Source organism: Triticum aestivum, chromosome 1B, assembly GCF_018294505.1.
Source record: "Triticum aestivum cultivar Chinese Spring chromosome 1B, IWGSC CS RefSeq v2.1, whole genome shotgun sequence".
Taxonomy (NCBI): Eukaryota; Viridiplantae; Streptophyta; class Magnoliopsida; order Poales; family Poaceae; genus Triticum; species Triticum aestivum.
The window spans coordinates 340,528,900-340,550,539 of record NC_057795.1 but is presented as its reverse complement, the minus strand read 5'-3'; the positions used below and the strand labels follow the sequence as shown (position 1 = coordinate 340,550,539).

The following is a 21,640-nucleotide window of genomic DNA, read 5'->3' as shown; positions in this document are numbered from 1 at the left end:
CGCCCCCACTTCCTTCCTCCTCCTCAGTCGGTGTTTGCGCTCCATTGGGCATCGAGTATAACTCCGTGGTGGCCTGTCAGGCAACAAAGCAAAACAAAGATCACTCGACCAATTCGCAGCGAAGCAGAATGAATAAAGCAAAATTGCAATTGGAAATAAGTGGCCATACCGTGTCCGGTGTGTAGGTACAGTCAAGTGGTGGGATCCTCCTAGCCCCTCGAGGGTTGTCCTTATTCCCCGTGATTGCGGCCACCCACCTCTCCAGTGTGGCGTCGTCGACCGCTTCTGGATGGACCCGAGTGGTGTCTTCGGTACCACAATACAACCACATCGGATGGCCTCGGTACTGAAGTGGTTGGATGCGCCGCCTAAGGAAGACCTCCAGAAGATCCATACCCGTCACTCCGTCTCTAACGAGTTGGACTACGCGCTCCATCAGCATTTTTACCTGAGTTTTCTCCTCAGGAAGCACTTTCAGAGAAGAGGGTTTGTCCACTCGGTCCATGGAAAACGGAGGGAGACCAGTCGATTGCCCCGGCGTCGGCTCGTCTTGGCAGTAAAACCAAGTCGACTGCCACCCTCTGACCGACTCAGGAAGGGTCATGGCCGGGAAAGTACTCTTATTCCTCATCTGAATCCCAAGACCCCCGTACATCTGGATAACCTTGGTCCTCTCGTCACCCGGACTCGCCTTTTTCACCGTCTATGAGCGACAGGTGAATATGTGCTTAAAGAGACCCCAATGAGGTCGACAACCCAGGAAGTTCTCGCACATGGAAATGAAAGCAGCGAGATGGGCGATAGAATTGGGAGTGAAATGGTGGAGTTGCGCCCCAAAGAAGTTCAAGAACCCTCGGAAGAAAACACTCAGCGGCAGAGAGAATCCACGATCGATATGAGTGGCTAGGAGGACGCACTCACCCTCCTGCGGCTGCGGTTGACACTCGGACCCCGGAAGCCTTGCTGACCCATGGGGGATCAGACCCTTGTTGGCCAGGTCATTGAGATCCGTCTCGGTGATGGTCGAGCGGATCCAATCCCCTTGGACTCAACCCTTTGGCATGCGGGATCTTGAGAAGATCCGCCCCGACTGGACGCTCTCCCCTTCGCTTTCCCTGCCGCCGTCGCCTTCTTCGCGTGCTCCAAGGCCGCCGTCTTCTCCTTCACCATTGTCGCCGATGAAGCGCGCGAGGAGTGGATAAGCAGAGGCGAGAGCAGGCGCAGCGGGCGGAGGCAAAGAGGGCGGAGAGAAGAATGGGAAGACACTGTTCAAAAAACCCTCGCCCGACGCTTTATATAAGGACACTTCCGAGTGGCTGACGAGTAGGCCCGGGCGGTCCTGTCACATCCCGAAACAGTCGCGCACGCACGATACGTGGCGAAAAAGGCGGCGCGGAAATCAAGGCGCCCGTGCCTTATCCCCTCCGAGTACCGCGGTCCGCCCCGTTTTGCGCGCTTCCCAAAATTCGGATCCCACAAAATCCGCTAACGGCAGATCAATCTGTCAGACGATATCTTTCCTGCGATCCGTCGCTCGGAAGTTCACTAAAGTTCAAAAAGTTCACTCGACAGAAGACAAGAATGGATCAAGACGACTGAAGTAAAAGTTGACGCCACCGCCGAAAGAAAAATCGCAGATCCAAGATACGACATAATCAAAGCACGGGAAATAGGTCGGAGAAAATCATCAACTCCTTCCTCACTCGAACCTCGATCCATTCGGGGGCTAATGATGATGTTATGTACCTAGGGTAGGGTCATGGACCTATCTGGGATACCATACCCAAGGACATCCTTAGACGAAGCTACCTTTCAGTCGACCAAGAGAGACTCCACTCGACCGGCTAGAAGACACTCGACCATGAAGACTCACTCGACCACCAGGAGTTCGGGATCTACTCTGTATCCAAACATTGTAATTAAGTAGTCTTAATGGTCATGATGACACTTTATGTAGGGCGTTACCAGTAACGCCCGACCTTAATGTACTTTAACCCTCTGCTACGTGGGTTGGCTGGGGTCCTGGCGTCCTCTATATAAGCCACCCCCTCCACTGGTAGAAGGGTTCGCATCCCTGTAACTCATATACGCATAAACCAGTTGACCGCCTCCGGGCTCCGAGACGTAGGGCTATTACTTCCTTAGAGAAGGGCCTGAACTCGTTAAACACTCGTGTGTACAACTACTCCATAGCTAGGATCTTGCCTCTTCATACCTACCCCCCATTCTACTGTCAGACTTAGAACCACGACACCACCGGCCACCCATCTGGACCCGGTGCGGTGTCCGATTTCATCCCAAGAGCCGCCGCATCAATCTCCTGGGAGAGGAAGGCCAGCCCCAGGCCCTCATTCTCCTCGTCCGTGACCCGCAGCGCAGGGTCCCAAACATCCGCCCGCAGTCGGGCACGTGACTCCTCCCTGGAGCCCATCAGCTGGATATAGAAATCGTAAATGTGGCGGACGATGTCCTGTTGGCGCAAAAAGAGTCCCTGCTCGGATTGCAGACACAGGATGGCGCACTTACGACGTCTACCGTTAACGTACGCGTGGAAATACTTAGTGTTCGCGTCTCCCTTGAGCGTCCACTTGATGCCCCCGCGTCTATGCGAGTACTACTCCTCCGCCCCAAGGAGAGACTCAACTTGGGCTTCAACCGCATAGCGCCGAGCCCATTCAAGTTCCGAGAAGCCCAGCGCATCCGCAACCGCGTCCATACGGGCAGTTTATCCTCACGGCCTTGGTTGGCCCCCCAGCCTTTGAGCGCTGCACGCATTCCCGCCCCTGCGGCAATCCAAAACTCCATAGGCCTACGCGTTTGTCCGATCTGAGCTACACATGCCTCCCATTTGGAGAGGAAGATTTGCTCAAAATCCGGGACCTCGAACCACGCCGTTTCAAAGTAGAAACGAGGACTACGCTTTAACCTGTCCTCCCCCGAGGACAGGATTAAGGGAATGTGATCCGAACCAATCCTCGTTTCCGCCTGAAGGGAGCACATGGGGAATAATATTTCTCACTCCGCGGACATGAAAACCTGGTCCAGCACCGACCGCACCGGCGTTAACTGTTTGTTGGTCCATGTGTAGCGTGCGCCCACGCGGGCCACTTCCCTAAGGGTCATAGAAACTATCGCGTTATTAAACAGGGACACCCTTGTCCAGTTAATGAAGAGGTTTTGTTTGCTATCAAACTTCTACAACTAGATGATTTTCCGTGCGTTGCTACGGGATATAACGAAAGGACAAGGACACACGTCCCGTTCGTCCGCGTGCTGTCTGTTTCGACGCAATTTGGACTATAAATGGATCGGCGACCGACAAAAAACGGACATTTGTCCGTTTATTACTCATGCGCGTTGGGCCGTGATCTGTGTGCGTGGGGTCCAAAAAGTCCATGTTTCCTTCTTGATCCAGGACTGCAGAGCCAAAAACAATATGGTGGTGTTTGTTTCTCTAGTCCTAGGACTTTTTCTAGTCACTGGGACTTTTTGAAAAAGACTTTCAAGGAGGTGCTTCCAAGGACTTTTAGCAAAAAGTCCCAAAAAAGTCCCACCCTGTTTGGTTTGCTAGGGACTTTTTATAGTCCTACATCAAAAAGTCCTTGAAAACAAACACCTCTTATATCAGTCTAGGCGTTTGGGTCGGAAATGAGTCGTCCGGTTGGGTTACAATTTTCTGTCCGGACACCGGCGGTGTGGGTCGGGTTGTAGATGCTGCGAAGCCAAGCGCGAAAGCCCTGCGAGTCAGCGTTTCCTCACAGACTCCGCGATCGCAGAGCCAAACCAATATAGCCGTCCCGTCCCCTCCCCCCGCATCTCCCTTCCCCCCCTCCAGCTCCTCATCCACCCACCTGAAAGCGACGCCGGCGCACCGAGCAGAGCCAACTCCCCTCCTCATCTCGTCCTCTCGCCACCCGGCTTCCCCAGCGACAGCGACGGCCGGTCGCTTCAAATGACCTAAGCACCCCCGCGCTCGCGCCCCCCTTTTTCCTCCCCTTCCCCCGTCCCATCCCTCTCCGTCCTTATGACCTCTTCGTCCCCCGCCCCAAACCCTAACCCCGTCCCCACACCGCCCCCAAACCCCGCAGCCAACGCCGCTCCCGCGAGCGGAAACGCGGTCGCAGCGTCGTCGCCGCCGCACAAGGACCAGCAGCAGCAGAGCCAGGACGGGGTCGTCGCTGGTGGCGGAGCGGGGGTGGATGGTGGGGCCGGGGCCGGTGGCGAGGCGGTGGAGGCGGGTGTAGCGGGCGACGCGATGGAGGTTGACGGCGGCGCTGGTGGAGGTGGAGGTGGGGCTGGGGATGTGGAGGGCGGAGGTGGCAGTGGAGCGGCCGGAGGAGCGCAGCTGGCCTCGTCACCGGCGACCGTGTTCCGGATCCGCCTCAAGCAGCCCCCTGCAAGCCTCAAGTACAAGATGCGCGTGCCCGAGCTGTGCAGGAACTTCAGGTGTGGCCGCTTGACTCGCCCACTGCCTCCTTGAACTTGCGTCATTCTCCGCTGAACCTAAAAGCTACTACCATTAACCCTGTTATTGTTTCGTGACGAGGGAAAATGTGTAGCTGTGTTCATTGCAGAGACATTAGGTAGTGGATGAATTGGGTTTGCGTTGTTTCGCGACCTCCTAAAATGCTATGATCTCGTTTGGAAAAGGGCTAAACACTATTTACAGACTTACAGTTGACAATTTTAGTGAGGTCAATCCACTCTTCCTAAGACAGAGAAAATTCAGTAAAAATATGATGAAAACCACTTCAGGAAAGCCGCGTATGTATCTGGATGATCCATGAACAGATCTCGTGATGTTCTACTGGATGTTCTAGTGATCCTGAAATTGCCAGGTGGTGATACCACCACACTAGGCTGGAAGTGGAACTGCTTAGTTAAATTTGGTAAAAAAAATTTGGAGTGTCTTTCTTGTTGGAGTGTACATTTATTCCCATGTCTTGGTAATAACTTCCGTAGACAGTCGGTATGCTAAACCTTTACAATTCTGCGTGGTTCTTCATGGTTTCAGGAACAATGAGTGCGATCTTTAATTGGTTTGACCCGAAATGTGGATTACCATATACCAGCTTTAAGCTTCATATTTTTAAAGCTCTAGTTCCATGCACATTTTCCTTATTGACATATCTGTCTAAATGTGCTAGGATAGCGCGCCTAGTCCAATTTGTCGCATGGTTAACTGAAACTTCTAAATTATATCTTTTCCCCGTCTTGGTGGTCTTTCAATTGCAGCGCTGTTGCTTGGTGTGGGAAACTGAACGCAATTGCATGTGCATCAGAGACTTGTGCGCGGATTCCAAGGTCAGATATTTGTCTATCTGTTCCCTGAAGTTTACTTTGTTCCTCACTTGTTATCGCACCGGAATTTCATTTTCAGACAAAGGAATTTTAGGTGGCAGCATTAATAGCGCCATTTTATTCTAGAGGCGCTTCACAAATTATTTATTATTATTTCAGCGAATTGTTCATTTGCCTTTTTTTTGGTTAGGGGTATTCTTTCCTACAAAGTAATGTACTGGATTTTTTGCAGCTCTAATTCAAGTCCACCATTTTGGATTCCTATACACATACTGAATCCAGAGAGACCAACAGAATGTTCTGTTTTCAATGTTAGAGCAGGTAAACATCTATTCATCAGTTACTCAAAATATACTGGTATCCTCCGTACATGCTGTAATTTGATTATTTTTGTTTGTGAAATGCTGTCCTCAACCAAAGAAGACTAGCTTCCTGTCTCATTGTGTTTCACTGTAATTACATTCTTAATTGGCAGATTCTCCACGGGACTTTGTTCAGTTCATTGAATGGTCTCCTACGTCATGCCCACGTTCATTATTAGTGGCAAATTTTCATGGGAGGATTACTATATGGACACAGCCAACTAAGGTCTGCAATTCTCTTGATCGAAGTCCAGATCACATAATAATGTTCTTTTCTGGGGAGGGTGTAGTGCTATTTAATTCAACTTTTCCATCGTAAAATAATTTGATGCCATTTAAATAATTTGATTAGTTTCTTTTTGAAATGGTGAAGGGTCCTGTTAATCTTGTACGTGACTCCAGCTCCTGGCAATGTGAACATGAATGGCGTCAAGATCTCTCTGTGGTTACCAAATGGCTATCTGGAATTTCTCCGGTATGTCGTTAATGTATACCATATTCTCCCTGCATGATAATGTTGTGTTGTACTGCATTATGATTGAAACAACACTTTATCTATGTAGCATGCTGTTCAAGGACCCGATTTCCTGGTGCAGCTGTAGTCTTGAGACTTCTATGCCTCATTTAACATTCATTTCTTTCTTGTGAACCATACGAGATGTGATCCCACCTAGCTCTTGATAATATCTTAGTAAGGATACTACAGGAGTGAATCTGAAACTATTGTAAGATTGTACTAGTAGACATTTAATTCAAAAGTAGTTGCGAGTTGTAATTATAGGTCCAGCTTGCTGATGCACCCCATTGTATATTTCTGTTAGTGTTTTTGTTTTCTTTTGTAATTGTACTGCATCTGTGTTTGATTACCTATTTATTCCAGCACAATTACTAGCTGCTGCTAAATTTTTATTCGCCTTGGTTCTACAGTATAGATGGCTTCCTGCAAACTCCAGCACTTCGAACTTAAAAACCTTTGAGGAAAAATTCCTTACACAGCACCCTCAGAATTCAGGTTGGCGAGCCAAATTTTTAACTGAGCAGATGATACGTTTTTGGGGTAGACTTCCTTCAGATGCGTTTTATTTGATTCTGACATAATCTTGTTTACTGCAGCAGGATGGCCAAATATGCTATGCGTTTGTTCTGTATTTTCATCAGGGTCTGTTCAGCTTCATTGGTCACAGTGGCCTCCTCAAAGCTCAGCACAACCTAGATGGTTCTCTACTAGCAAAGGGCTTCTTGGGGCAGGCCCCAGCGGCATAATGGCTGCTGATGCCATTATTACTGAGTCTGGAGCTCTACATGTTGCTGGTGTTCCCCTTGTTAATCCATCTACTGTAGTGGTTTGGGAGGTGATGCCAGGTCTTGGTAATGGCATTCAGGCAACTGCGAAGATAAATGCAACAAGCCCTCTTCCTCCATCTCTGAACCCCCCTTCCTGGTCTGGTTTTGCTCCATTAGCAGCTTATCTCTTTTCTTTGCAAGACTACCTTGTGTCTGAGGCTGCACAAACAAGAAAACAGATAGATAATGAGATCACTGAAGCCGCATCGATCCATTGTTGTCCGGTTTCCAATTTTTCAGCTTATGTCAGCCCTGAAGCTGCTGCCCAGTCAGCAACTACTACAACATGGGGATCTGGGGTTACTTCAGTTGCTTTTGATCCCACTCGAGGAGGAGGAGTAATTACAGTTGTAATAGTTGAAGGTGTGTATACTTCTTAACAGGGGAAATCAATTATTATGAAGCCATGCAGTCACAATGGCAGTTGTAATTTGTTCTGTTGCATTGCATGAATCTCATTGTAATGGTGTTACTCCCGTCCTTTCTAAAATTCTCCATGCCCTCATTTTTTGATTCAGTTATGATGCTAACCTCAAATATTCTTAGGTGAATTGGTTGCTCTTAGCTTTTATTTGTTTCTTCTACTGACAACCATTCACTAATTGCAGGGCAGTATATGTCTCCTTATGACCCTGATGAAGGACCTTCCATCACTGGCTGGAGAGTCCAATGCTGGGAATCTTCACTTCAACCTGTTGTTCTTCACCCAATATTTGGAAGCCCTTCTAGCTTTGGTGGGCAGCCTCCAATGCAAACTGTTTGGTCCACTAGAGTTAACAAGAGCATTACACCAACAGAGGACCTTAAAAACCCTCAAACGTATGTTCCAATGCCAACAACTTCAGATGAACGGAGCTCTTCTGAGTGCAGTGTTGACAGGGCAAACAGAATTAGTTTTGACCCTTATGATCTTCCGAATGATGTTAGACAGCTGGCGCAAATAGTTTATTCTGCACATGGTGGTGAAGTTGCTGTTGCTTTCCTGCGTGGAGGAGTGCACATTTTCTCGGGCCCAAATTTTGATCAGGTTGACAGCTATCATGTCAATGTTGGCTCATCAATTGCTCCACCAGCTTTCTCCTCTAGCAGTTGTTGCTTGGCATCAGTATGGCATGACACACTCAAAGATCGAACCATACTAAAGATAATACGGGTGCTTCCTCCTGCAATTCTTAATGTTCAGACAAAAGTCAGCTCAGCTGTTTGGGAACGGGCAATAGCAGATAGGTATACGACACAGTTAATACAAGCTGATTGAACTGATTTATTTAATCTCACAGTTGCGTTTTGTCGGCAGATTTTGGTGGAGCTTGATGGCTGGTGTGGATTGGTGGGACGCTGTCGGTTGCACACAGAGTGCTGCTGAAGATGGTATTGGTGAGTAACTAAGTTTGTAGTTTGTCAAGTTCGATTTGTTTGAGTTCCCTTGCAATTTGATGGGAAGTCGATCCTTTGTGTACTGTACAACTGTACAATTTCCACAACTGGTGTTTCGGGTTCTGCAAGTCTGTGTGTGTGTGTGTTGGGGGGGGGGGGTTAAATCATTTTGTTTGGATGTTTACGGCTTAAGCAAATGGACGTCTCTGTTTTTAGTATATACTACTATTTGCTCCAATATGGTTGGCAGCAGGTGCAACATTTATGCTCAGCGAGAAACTAAAATCCTTCTCTTCATTTCAGTCTCACTTAACAGTGTGATAGCTTTGCTGGATACGGACTTCCATTGTCTTCCAACTATGCAACAGAGGCAGCAACACTGTCCTGTAAGTGGTGGTGGTGTATTTTGCTATGCACAGTTTGTAGCACTGGCCTTCAATTACTCATTATTTATATTCAACTTGCTTACTTATGGAGTATGTAATAGATGTGTCAAATTATCTTCTTCCATTCTTGAGATAGTGCATTCATCAATTAGCATGATGGGTTCTTCTACCACTTTTTACCCTTGCAATTACAAAGGAGATGCATACACTCCCTTCACTCTTTTTTTTTTGTACTACTAGTCTTTTGACTTGCAAATTTACTGGAACTACTTTGAGTTGTGGTGAGATTACTTAAAACACATGTAAGCCATCCACATCATCAAGCGCACACAACCAATCCACTTTTCACTTTCCACTTCCCACCACATCATCAAGCGTGCATGCAACCATTCCATTTTCCACTTCCGCCACATGCAAACTCTCCCTATTATTATTTTCATCTTTTGAACAAGAAATAATTGAACTTGAATGTCACAAGGCAATATAACATGCATCCATCCTCCATTTACCTCTTAAGTTTTCTACCATCATATGGTGAGAGTGTTCCGCGGCATTATTTTCATATGTTTCAATTTTATTTTCAATAATGCCGATGCTATAAATTTCCGCAGCAACGCGCGGGGCGTTATCTAGTTACTGAAATAGCTGGATATTTCAGTAATAATAATATTTTTGTATATCTCCAAATAGCCAGTGCAATATGCTCTAACAGAATCCTTAGAGAGAGAATAGTCACATGCCAATCACCTGTACTTTGTAGATGTTTGGACGGATAGGTTATTTAGTGATTAGAGGTAATTTATATGCATAAGCATCCGATAGACATCGGTGCATTGTCATGCAGCTATGCTAAAGATAGTACCTTATATGTTGTACTTCCTCCGTCCCAAAATAAGTGTCTTAACTTTAGTACAATTGAGACACTTATTTTGGGACGGAGGGAATACATGGCAAGAAAAGTGGTTTTCTTGGCAGTATGGATTAATCTATTACTTTCTAACACCTGCGATTGATTGATTTGCTGCATGCAGAACCTTGATAGGATAAAGTGTAGGTTGTTGGAAGGAACTAATGCTCAAGACGTAAGAGCACTTGTGTTGGACATGCAAGCAAGATTGCTTCTGGATATGCTAGGCAAGGGAATAGAGTCTGCGCTGATAAATCCATCAACCCTGCTACCTGAACCCTGGCAAGCTTCTAGTGAATTGTTGTCTAACATTGAGCCTGACAAAATGACGGTTGACCCAGCTCTACTTCCAAGCATCCAGGTCTACTTTACTTCCCGTGCTTTTCATTTCGTTGTCATAAAGCTTGATTTATTACCATCCATTGTTTTTATTTTGACAAGTGCTTTGGGAGCATTGGTACTTTGGAGATCTTTATGAACACCTGTACGTAGATGGTATTAAATTTCTTTCATCATGAGCATTGCTTTCCCTAGGTTAGTTGAAATCATGCCCAACTCACCAACTGCCGCTCATTCTCTGACTAAATTGCGTTATTACACATTTCAACATAAGCTGCATGCATAGAAACTTACATGTTGTTAATCTGTGGATGTACTTATTTTTTAGCACTGGAATGCAGGGTTATGTTGATGCTGTTCTAGATTTAGCATCACATTTCATCACACGCTTGCGGCGTTATGCAAGCTTCTGCCGGACTTTGGCTAGCCATGCTGTAGGAGCATCTTCTAGTTCAGGGAATTTGAGGAATATGGTTACTAGTCCAACCAACAATTCTCCGTCGCCGTCAAATAATCAAGGTTAGTTTTTTATTCCTTCCATTTTATTAAAATTTCAGCGTTTCTGTAGTTTCTGTGCAGAACAGAAACACCTTGAAATGTTCTGTTTGCCATTTCATGTTCTACAAATGACTGAGTTGCTTTTATATTTTCTGATTTAGCATTGCTGCTTAGCATTTGATACTCCTGTCTCCTGCAATTTACAGGTAATCAAGGTGGAGTAGCATCTGCGACAGGGAGCTCACAAATGCAGGAGTGGGTCCAAGGTGCCATTGCTAAGATTAGTAACAATGCTGATGGCGCTGCCAATGCCGCACCAAATCCAGTTAGTGGGAGGTCATCATTTATTCCTATAAGCATCAACACAGGGACTTTTCCCGGGACACCTGCTGTCAGGCTTATTGGAGACTGCCATTTCCTTCATAGATTATGTCAGTTGCTGCTATTCTGTTTGCTTTTTCGGAGGAGGCAATCACCAAGATTACTCGCAAATGCACAAAAAAATCCTGATTCTGCCATGCAGAAAATACAGCAATTGATGAACAGTAAAATAGAGGACAGTAGTTCTGCTATTTCTGGTGTAAGATCTGGTCTAGGGGCTGCCAAAGTGGAAGATGGTGCAGCTACACGTGGACAGTTGGTTCTTGGAGCAAAGGGGCTTGAAGAAAATCCAATGGGCAAATCTGTTAGAATTGGTTCTGGCAATGCTGGCCAGGGCTACACGTCGGATGAGGTAACAACAGTAATATATGAACAAAGTAAAAAAGTCACATATGTTGGAGAGAGAGGGGACAATGCCCACATTTCAGCTTACGTCAGTTGTCAAAGTTAAATCACACACCAAACAGGCTTAAAATTATTATTTTTATCTGATCATTTGACAGATAACAATTATAAGTTACTGAAAATGTTACTGCACCTCCATTTGAACATTCTTCTCTAGTCCCTATAGTTTCTTGACAAAAACATCTGTATAAGAGCCATTACATGGTGTATTATATCTGTATGTTACCTGGAAACTGTGAGTCAGCTAGCTTGTTCAGAGCCACTGTAAGACTGATTACTTGGATAGTTTACTTTGTTGTATTAATCTACCCAGTTGATTACTGCGGTTTTACTAACCGTGTATTACTGTAAGACAGTAAGATCTGATTGGATAGTTTATCGATGATATACTGCAGTTTCACTAATTACTTGGACTCGGGATTTTCTACATGCTTCTACTGCAGTTTCACTAATTATTTGAACTCATGAAATGCTTGATTGCATATCTGACAACTACATAATTTGTTGCGTTGTTGCAGGTGAAGGTTCTATTTCTCATATTGGTTGACCTTTGTCGAAGGACATCAGGCTTGCAACACCCATTACCTGTTTCTCAGGTTGGTACTAGCAACATAATTATAAGGCTGCACTTCATTGACGGCACTTACACTGTGCTCCCTGAGGTAGTGGAAGCATCTCTTGGTCCCCACATGCAGGTACACAGTTTCTCAACGAACCTTCATCCGTTTAAGAATTTACGTATATGTGTGAGTGTCCAACATTTAAATAATAATATGTGACAATAATAATGGTATATTGTCTGGGAGAAAAAGAGATTGTAGTATTCTATGTTCTCTGCTACTTATACTTGCCCAAGTTAATGGTGGATTGAGTCCCTAACAGAATATTACTATATTCCCTAAAAGAATAATCAGCGACAATTAAAATGGATCGGAGGGAGTACAGCTTTGTACTAAATCGGCGACATTTAATATGGATCGGAGGGAGTGCTGTTTTTTAGTGGCCCGGGTGATTCCGATACTTACAATATACAACCTCAGTAAACAAGTGCCAAAGATAATAAAAGCCAAGTGAAACAGTGTTAACATACTATGGGGGTGGGGCAGGGGCATGTGGGTGGTTGTAACTCGTTAGATGTTCAGAGGCTCGCAGCTATTATTTATGGGTCTCATTTCCAACGAAGTGTGTGGAGAGGTGTATGCATTCTATTTCACTTTGTATTTTTATGCAGAATATGCCGCGTCCACGGGGAGCTGATGCTGCTGGTCTTTTACTTCGAGAATTGGAACTGCAACCTCCTTCTGAAGAATGGCATAGGCGCAACATGTTTGGAGGACCCTGGTCAGAACCAGATGATCTCGGTCCATTGGATAATATGCCACATCTGAAAATAGGTGGTCATATCAACCCTCACTTGTCTGACATGGAAGAGGAGGGTAAAACTAACTTTGGGATTCAAAGTCTTTGGCCAAGAAAGCGCCGGTTGTCTGAAAGAGATGCAGCATTTGGTCTGAAAACATCTGTAGGTCTGGGAGCTTATCTTGGCGTGATGGGGTCTCGGCGAGATGTCATCACAGCCGTGTGGAAAACAGGACTTGATGGTGAATGGTATAAGGTGAGTATGCTTAGATTCGCTTCGCGATCTATTCTCATTCTTGTTTTTTGAACTAGACGTTATCAGTTTATTCTATCCAGTTTTGTGTCTAATCCTCTCTTCTGCAGTGCATTCGATGTTTGCGGCAAACTTGTGCATTTGCACAGCCTGGTGCCCCAAACATGGCAAATGAACGGGAGGCGTGGTGGATCAGCCGGTGGACCCAAGCATGTCCAATGTGTGGTGGGTCATGGGTGAAAGTTGTGTGATCGCCGTCTTCCGTGATTACTTCACCATGCTGATTCTTCTATAGTAGTTGCCGCTTGGCCAAATCTGAACGAGCATTGTTGGATCCTATGTTGGATAATTTTGTACCCAACAATTAGATCATTGGTCTCATGCCCCAGCGCTGTGGTTTACCTCCAGAGACCAAAAGCTTAAAGCAGATACAGAGACTTGGCTCTAACGGCTATGTAAAAGTATAGTAATATTAGGGGAGATGGCAATGTTTGTATTGTGCGTTTCTTATGTGTATAAATGTATCACAATGTTCGAAGGAAGCTGTTAGATACACATATTGCTAGTGCTGGATGTAGCTAAATTGCTAGGGGAGTTTGACTGTTTCGATAAAAAAAACTGTGCAATCTTATGTAAATTTTTGTGAATGTTATGTTCTGTTAGATGAGACGGAAGCTGCAGTTGTCACTACCCAGTTCCTTGGCATCGTATGTTCTTGGGGCAAACTCGTGGGCCTTCTTTGATTCAAAGAACGATTGGAAACCTTACGATTGAATTCCTACGCTGGTCGTTTTGATTCGTATGATTGAATTATATGTTTTTTTTTCTAAGAATACCTTTGTATTACATTCCATACGAATTTTAGCATCCACTCAAACCTCTTAAAAGGAATCCTTTGTTTTTCCTATGATGATGCAGGCAAACCAAGTTTAATGTATAGGATTCAAAAGAACATGACAGCAAGTCAGCAACCTGTGTTTTCCCTTTTGTGTGTTCTGAAATTCTACGAATCAAAGAGTCCCTTGATTTTACGGTGGTGTTACACTTTGTTTCCCGATTTCTTTTGCTGATGTGATCGTGCTGTTCGTCCTGTTAGGTTCGAAGTTTACAATTTTCTCAGCTCCAGCGCGATTTCTTTTGAACTAATTTAAAGTACGCTCTTTTAAATAGATAGACGAATTTTAATTGCACTTTTCGTTTCTTCTTAACCAGCTTAGTCTGTAGAGTGCCGCGAAACCGCGACGCGACTTCAGAAACGAGATCACGCATCCATCCAGATCTCTCTGCACATCGCCGGCGATGTCGTCCCCCTATACCGGCACGCAGCAGCCGTCCCCGGCGCCGCACCAGCTGCCGGCGGCGCAGCAGAACCATTCGCTGGCGTTCCGGGTGATGCGGCTGTCCCGCCCTTCGCTGCGGCCCGACCCGGCGGCGCTCCTCCGCTTCGACCCCCGCGACGTCTTCCTCCCCGAGGACGCGCTCACCTCCCCCGACCCCTCCGCCGCCGCCGACTTTCTTCAAGGCCTGCTCCACCCGCCCGACTCCGGCGCAGCCACCACCGTCCCCGGGGACTTCACCTTCCGCGATCGCTTCCTCCTCCACGACACTGCCGACGCCCTCGCGCCCCCCGGCCTCCTCGTCCTCCCACAGGCCTTCGGGTTAGCCATTTCCATTTCCTTCTAGAATGTTGTGTGCAGCTCTAGACGAGAGCCTGCGCTGATGCTTCTGTGTCTGTGGCTAGGGCGATCTATTTGGGGGAGACATTCTGCAGCTACATCAGCATCAACAACAGCTCTGGCTTGGAAGCCAGGGAAGTCATAATCAAGGTGTGTTGATCCACCGCTCTCTTTTTGTCTCACGAAGTTTCAAGTGCATTAGATCATTTGTAGAGAATTGCGTCAATTTTTGACGGAAGCATTGCTTCAGTTGGTCGTGTTAAACTGCTAGGTTAATACTTTTGGAATCTCGGATCAGTGTGATGCTGCATGCTTAGACTTAGTTCTTGCCGCTGTGGTCATGCCAAACTTATTGCTGCAGTCATTACCAAAGAGCCTTAGTTCTCATTGCTGCATCCATGACCTATCGTTAAGGTCGATTACTGGATCGCCTTGCTACTGTCATGAATGTTCAGTTACTGGATTATTCAGTTGTAATTTGTACGTTGCAGTTTCAGTATGGTGTTTGATCAAGTCAAACTAGAACTGATGATATGAGGTCGGCACACACACAAGTAGTATCATTAGTTTGGATGGTTGGTCTTAGCTCTTGTTATGCATATACGATAGTTCTGTTCATAGATTTGCAGGTTTCTCTATCTTAAATTTATGATACTTATGCATTCCCTTTGCGGTGATATGCATTGTGGACATTGCTCTCATACAGTTTCGTCTTAATCTGTCACAAAGTTTGACCGAGCTTTACTTGCATTAGGCAGAAATACAAACTGAGAGACAGAGGATACTTCTCCTGGATACATCAAAATCGCCTGTTGAATCGATTCGATCAGGGGGTAGATATGATTTTATCGTGGAGCATGATGTCAAAGAACTTGGCGCACATACGTATGCTCCTTTCCTTTTTTAACTTCCACACCTGTTGCTTTCGTGATAGCAATCTTGATTGTTTATTTGATTTGGGCGGTTATTGAATCCAGGCTTGTCTGTACTGCTTTATATAATGATGGTGATGCGGAGCGTAAATATCTTCCTCAGTTCTTCAAATTCACTGTTTCAAACCCATTATCTGTTCGAACAAAGGTACTTTACTTCTCCAGTTCTCCTATTTATATATGCATGTATCTGATCTATGTTCTGTAGGTCAAATCAATAATTTGGGTTTCACCATTTTTTTCCAGGTTCGCACCATCAAGGTAGGTTACCTCATTCTTCACTAGTGTAAATGTAACTGTAAGTCCTTTGATTAAATGTAGGTGTCTTCTTTAGGAGTCATCAAATGATATGTTTCCAAGGATCTTTACACATTTTCCTCTAGATTATTAGTTTCCCTACTTAATTTTGCACGCTGAGCTTAGAATGTAACCTTGTAGCAATAGCTGTTCACATTTTCTTTTCATGCTTGCTATTTTTTTCGCCCTCTTTTTGCCAGCTCAGCTTTCTGCTGAGAATCATCTGTAAACTGTTTTTTTACTCCCGCATTCTTATCGCCGAGTTGAATTTCTAGTGGAGAAATCCCAGTGTTCTCCCTGGGAATAAGACTTCAGGGGACTGTTTATTCCGTTAAACCTATAGCATTGTTTATTCCGTTAAACTGTAGTACTGTTTATTTTTTGACGTTAAACCTATAGTACTGTTATTCTGTTATTTCTGTAACAACCTATTACCTTAAATCGATGGGGTTATTCCCTTTAAATTGTTTAAATTCATGGGTTTAGTCCCTTAAACCTATAGTACTTCTATTGTGTAGTCCATTTTCATTTATTAATTCACCATGGCAATCTTGAACTCTATATAGTTGATCCATGTTGACAGGATACTACATATCTGGAAGCCTGCATAGAGAATCATACAAAATCTAACCTTTACATGGATCAAGTAGATTTTGAACCTGCCCAACAGTGGAGCGCTACAATACTGGAAGCTGATGAATACCCCTCAGTTGTGAAGTCTACAATACGGTAAGTCAGTGCTGAAAACATGCTCGTCTATTTCAGCATGTTGACTGTCATGTCAATAAATGAATGGCTAGTCCAAGTTTTATTTTTATACAGGGACCTCTGCAAACAACCAATTCTGATTAGAGCTGCAGGAGGAATATACAATTACTTATATCAGCTCAGACCATCGTCCGATGAGCCTGGTCAAATCAAGACAGAGGGTAGCAGCATACTTGGTAAATTTCAGATTACATGGCGGACAAATCTTGGTGAACCAGGCCGCCTGCAAACTCAGAACATTCATAGCACTGTCAGTAACTTCCTGTCGTCTCTTTTGATATTTATGTTACGTGTTGACTACAATGATATCTAGTTTGTTTTACTATTAAAATTGAGAATGAAAATGATGTGCAAGCTCTTTAGTTGAACTCATTACTGGTTTTTTCACGCCTTTTTTTGTCAGCCTACTCCAAGCAAAGATGTTGACCTTCGTGCTGTGAAAATTCCACCTGTTATATTTCTAGAAAGACCATTTATGGTAAGTGATTTATTAGTTAACAGTTCATCCAAAATCTTGCAGCCTAAACTACTGTAGCCCAAATAGTCAGTTAATACAGTTAATGATGCATGATGGTATTTCCTTTCACAATTTCTGTGGAACGGCAAAATCTTAGGTCTTGTTCTGTGAAGTTTAACAAAGCTTTCTTCTTCAGAGTACTAGATGGAGGTTAATAATGATTGAGTTTATTTCTTCTTTTCCTTCTAACAATATACAGCTAAGAATCTCTTAGCTTATCCTGCTTCTGGGTATCAAACTGAGTTAGTCTTGCAATTTTTCTGCTGGGTCATGTGGATGTGGATCCTCTATACAGCCCATCTATATTTTATTTTACTTTATATATTAATATATGTTTACTAGGGTTCTTACCTGATATTCCCATATAAAAATGGGCCAGTCTGAATCCACTTTGTCAAGTATTTGTTCATTCATGTCCCAGATATTATCTTTTCCTAGCTAGCTTGTGTAATTGCAGCCACCGTGCCAGCATATGTCACAGTGGATCTTAGCCAGTGGCGGAGCCAGAAACTCAACGTAGAGGGCGGCACACTAGTCATATAATGTTAGACTGGGCCAAATCAACTAAATATTGCCTTATTTCTCAGATTAAATAGAGATTAAAGCATCAATACAGTATTTGGAGAGCTCGGGGGGGTAAGGGGGGGGGGGGGGGGGCGGCCGTGCCTTTGCCACTATCTGTATCTTGCTTTCCACCTTAAACAACACATCTGCCTCATGACATCCTGACGGACGACGCTCTGCTTTTAGTCTTCCCAAGTTCCTTTTTTGCTGAGATCTTTCCTTTGCTTGATGGACAACCCATTCCATCTGTCACCGGGGAACTTGTATTACATCTGCTACAGTGCCTTGTACACTTGAGCATGCTGGCAAGAACTTCTGCTGATCTTAGTAACATTATCTGTCAAGTTTATATTTGCTGAACTAGATAGGCATCTGACGGTTTATATTTGCTGAACTAGGATAATAACCACATATTTTATGTATGATATGGTTTGAAGGCTTGAATCAGTCACATGTCTTTTTACTCTTCTCATTTTTATGTTTGGTGATCCATCACTATGTATCAGCGCACAAATTGCTATAGTTGTTCAATGTACATTATTGTCTCCAGGTCAATCTATGCCTTACAAATCAAACAGAGAAAACTGTTGGCCCTTTTGAAGTATTTCTAGCTCCAAGTGTATCTGGTGAACAAAAAACTGTTCTGGTCAATGGATTACAGAAGCTGGTTAGTTGCTGTACTTGTATGTTTTTAAATCTTTATGATGATAGATTGACCTGATTTTAGCTTTTCATTAGAACATATTTTTGGTTGCGGTGTTCGACAGCTTCTTAAATAATTGTCATGTGAAAATTATGATTGGTATTCTGTTTAATTTGCACATCAGTATAATCAACAATCCCGTGGTTTATAGGTTGCTAATGTAGTGTGTAGACATGTGTCAGCCCATGTGGTTCTGAGTTGGGGAAAAGACAGTGTGTCCGACCAAGGTTTTATCTTTGTATTTTTGCTTTCATGCTAATGGCCTCTTAGGTCAGTAATAATTTTACATCCTGTTACTTATTTCTGATGTACTCCCTCCGTCCGAAAAGACCTGTCCCAAGCTTGTCCCTTAAATGGATGTATCTAGCACTAACTTGGTGCTAGATACATCCATTTGAGGGTCAAGCTTTTTCGGACGGAGGGAGTATGTGATCTAGTAGTTAGAAAGTTTAGATCATCAAACTTGTTACTTCTCTAGTTTTTAATTTAATTAAAAACCAATGAAATTCTCAATGTTGAGTAATCTAGGTTGCAGCTAATCTCGACGAATATAATGCTGTGTCAGTATGTGTTTGACTTCTCACTGTCGGTTGTGCACAGGTTTTGCCATTAGTGGAGGCTTTTGAGTCCATCAACTTTGACCTGGTGAGGACACTATGAATAGATTACTTGTGCATATATACATCTTGCTTGTCGTTGAACATAAAATATATGTCTTTTGGTGTCGCATAGTTTGAAAAGTGATAGTATTGATGTATAACCTGTCCTCTTGGTGGCTCAGCAATTCTAACTCTGCTCCCCTAAATCTTTATCGACTTTTCTCATTTCAATCACTGTACAACTGCACTTTTGTATAGATGTAAGACCTAGGAATTGAAACGACTTGGCATCTGCATGTCATGGTGGCGGTGGAACCCTCCCCCCTAACCCTATTTCAGTTAGGAAAAAACGAGATAGCGATAAGAGTTAGTTTCCTTCGAATGAAATATTATCTCCTTTAAGTTAGCGATTAGTTTCTTGGGCCATGAAGGCAAGTATTTTATTCCCTATAAAATGGACACCATGTACTCATTTGTAAGTAAGCAATGAATCAGTCAGAAGACACAAACTGTAAGCCTCCGAACCTCTCTAATCAAGCCAGGGATTAAGCCCTGCCGATGGCTAGACAGTGTCATATCCGTGCCCTCCAGAACTTTACCAAGTTATTGCACATGACACTTCATGGATGACATTGTTACCGGATCTTTAGCTTGCATTTCATACAAGCGTCCTTGAAGCGAAAACATCCATTCGATCATCAAAGTCAGTAGGATGTTCGTTAAGTCGGTTGCAAGATTGTGATGCATTTATAGTTACTATTTTCCGGCGCCTTATTTGAATGTGAAGTGTAGTAACTATATCTGGGTAACCTTGTGTAGAGCATGGTAGCTACTCAACTTGGCGTGCAAAAGATCTCTGGAATTACATTGTATGCCGTGCAGGAAAGGAAGTACTACGAACCTTTGACAGATATAGAGGTAAAATTTAGCAACTTTGGTGTCAAGTTCGTCTCTTCATTTGCCGAAGCGAATGGTAGCATTTTTGTTTGTTGAACATTGATCGCTTTGCAGATTTTCATCGACGCAGAATAGAACACCGCATCCACATCGGGGGACCCGTTGGACGTGCTAGATTAGACCTTCAGGGCGAACCATATTCTCGTTGCTGTACTTCTGTTTATTGTACTACCGATTTCATCATGTTGTAATTAAGCACACTTTTTATATCGAAAGTAATGCATCCGTGCATGTTCGTTGTGTAATTGTAGCATAAACTGGCTGAGTCAGGCAAGAAAGGATTTTTTACCTTTTCTGCATTTTGTCAGTGTGTTTTGGGTCGGGCCAGGCCGGGCTTGGGCTTGAGATTTTGAGTTCCAGCTTTACCAAGCCTGGTTCAAACTCAACACGACAAGAAGATTGATCAGGTTTAGTGGGGAGCAACTAATCAACGAGCGCTCCTTCGGGAGCCTCGCAACGATCAGCGCCACTTGGCGCGCTCACAGCCATTCGTCACGTGTCGTGCTCTGGGCGCTCCCTCTGGATTTTGTTTTTTCATTTTTACGCACGCGTTTTCGGCTTTTTAAAAAGGTTTTTTTCCGGGTTTTTTTGACGTTTTGGTTTTCTACCGGTTTTCCCTAGCTTTTCGACCAAATTTTTTTTTTCGAAAAAAATAATTTTTTTGCGTAAAAAAATGCATTTTTTTTCGCGAGAGGCACGGTTTTGCTTCCGCCAGAGGCACGGTTGTGTTTTCGCGAGAGGCACGGGCGTGCCTCTTCCGGAAAGGGAAAAAATGTGTTTTCTGTTTTTTTTTCTTCTTTCGTGAGAGGTACGGTTTTGCTTCCGCCAGAGACACGATTGTGCTTTCGCAAGAGGCACGGGCGTGTCTCTTTCGGAAAGAAAAAAAAACGTTTTTTTTTCTTTCGCCAGAGGCACGATTTTGCTTCCGCCAGAGGCACGGGCGTGCCTCTTTCGAAAAGGAAAAAAAAACGCGTTTTCTGTTTTTTTTCTTTCGCGAGAGGCACGGTTTTGCTTCCATCAGAGGCACGGTTGTGCTTTCGCGAGAGGCACGGGCGTGCCTCTTTCGGAAAAGAAAAAAAAACGCGTTTTCTGTTTTTTTTTCGCGAGAGGCACGGTTTTGCTTCCGCCAGAGGCATGGTTGTGCTTTCGTCAGAGGCACGGGCGTGCCTCTTTCGGAAAGGGAAAAAACCCGTGATTTCGGTTCGGTTTTTTTGTCGGTTTTTTTCGTCCGTTTTTTTCGTGAAAAAAAGTTCATCAAAACCTATCAACATGGGATCTAGTTTTGAAGATCTTGACGCGAGGAATCCAATGACGAAAGCGGTTCGAGATTTGGACGCACGGTTTAAGAGATAAAACATTTTGAATAAACAGACCTAAAAAAAGGGAAAACTCCCAGGTTGCGACAAGTGGCGCACATGCAGCGCGCCACTTGTCGCAACCTGGGTAAGTTGGAGTGATCTCTGCAAGGAGTACTCCTTAATTAGCGATTTCGGGTTTAGTGTCTGGGTCGACAAATGGGGGAGTAGTCCATTACCATGGTATCCAAAGGGCGCCCCAATTTGTCCAATCTTTTTTCTTCGTTTGTACTTGTACTTCTATTTTTTTAGCAAGAACAGTACGGAAGACCCCTACTGTAACTCTGATTTTCTATTTTTTTGGTACTCCCTCCTTTTCCTTTTAGTCTGCATCTAACTTAGCTTTTGTCTGAAGTCAAA

The 21,640-nt window shown here is 44.3% G+C and overlaps 2 protein-coding genes across 3 annotated transcripts; both read left to right on the top strand.

Annotated features, from left to right (window-relative positions):
* The first annotated feature begins 3,824 nt into the window (after window positions 1-3,824).
* LOC123122861 (mediator of RNA polymerase II transcription subunit 16) lies at window positions 3,825-13,606 on the top strand. Of its 2 annotated transcripts, none has more exons than XM_044543234.1 (16): window positions 3,825-4,446; window positions 5,236-5,304; window positions 5,534-5,622; window positions 5,777-5,889; window positions 6,037-6,138; window positions 6,591-6,675; window positions 6,780-7,370; window positions 7,616-8,234; window positions 8,305-8,384; window positions 8,688-8,770; window positions 9,802-10,038; window positions 10,358-10,535; window positions 10,721-11,247; window positions 11,819-11,995; window positions 12,532-12,915; window positions 13,023-13,606. In XM_044543234.1, exons 1-16 carry the CDS (start codon window positions 4,025-4,027, stop codon window positions 13,161-13,163), a joined length of 3,897 nt encoding a protein of 1,298 aa, XP_044399169.1. In that variant the 5' UTR covers window positions 3,825-4,024; the 3' UTR covers window positions 13,164-13,606. The 2 variants fall into 2 exon arrangements, with proteins under 2 accessions (XP_044399169.1, XP_044399161.1); XM_044543226.1 differs by having other exon boundaries at window positions 3,826-4,446; window positions 6,777-7,370.
* A 518-nt stretch (window positions 13,607-14,124) lies between these two features.
* Window positions 14,125-20,224, top strand: LOC123122850 (trafficking protein particle complex subunit 13). The gene is made up of 12 exons (XM_044543216.1): window positions 14,125-14,570; window positions 14,654-14,738; window positions 15,343-15,473; window positions 15,566-15,668; window positions 15,767-15,781; window positions 16,401-16,546; window positions 16,640-16,835; window positions 16,989-17,063; window positions 18,217-18,333; window positions 18,970-19,014; window positions 19,788-19,886; window positions 19,980-20,224. The coding sequence occupies exons 1-12, from the start codon at window positions 14,212-14,214 to the stop codon at window positions 19,998-20,000; spliced, it is 1,392 nt and encodes a 463-aa protein (XP_044399151.1). The 5' UTR covers window positions 14,125-14,211; the 3' UTR covers window positions 20,001-20,224.
* The last annotated feature ends 1,416 nt before the right edge of the window (window positions 20,225-21,640 follow it).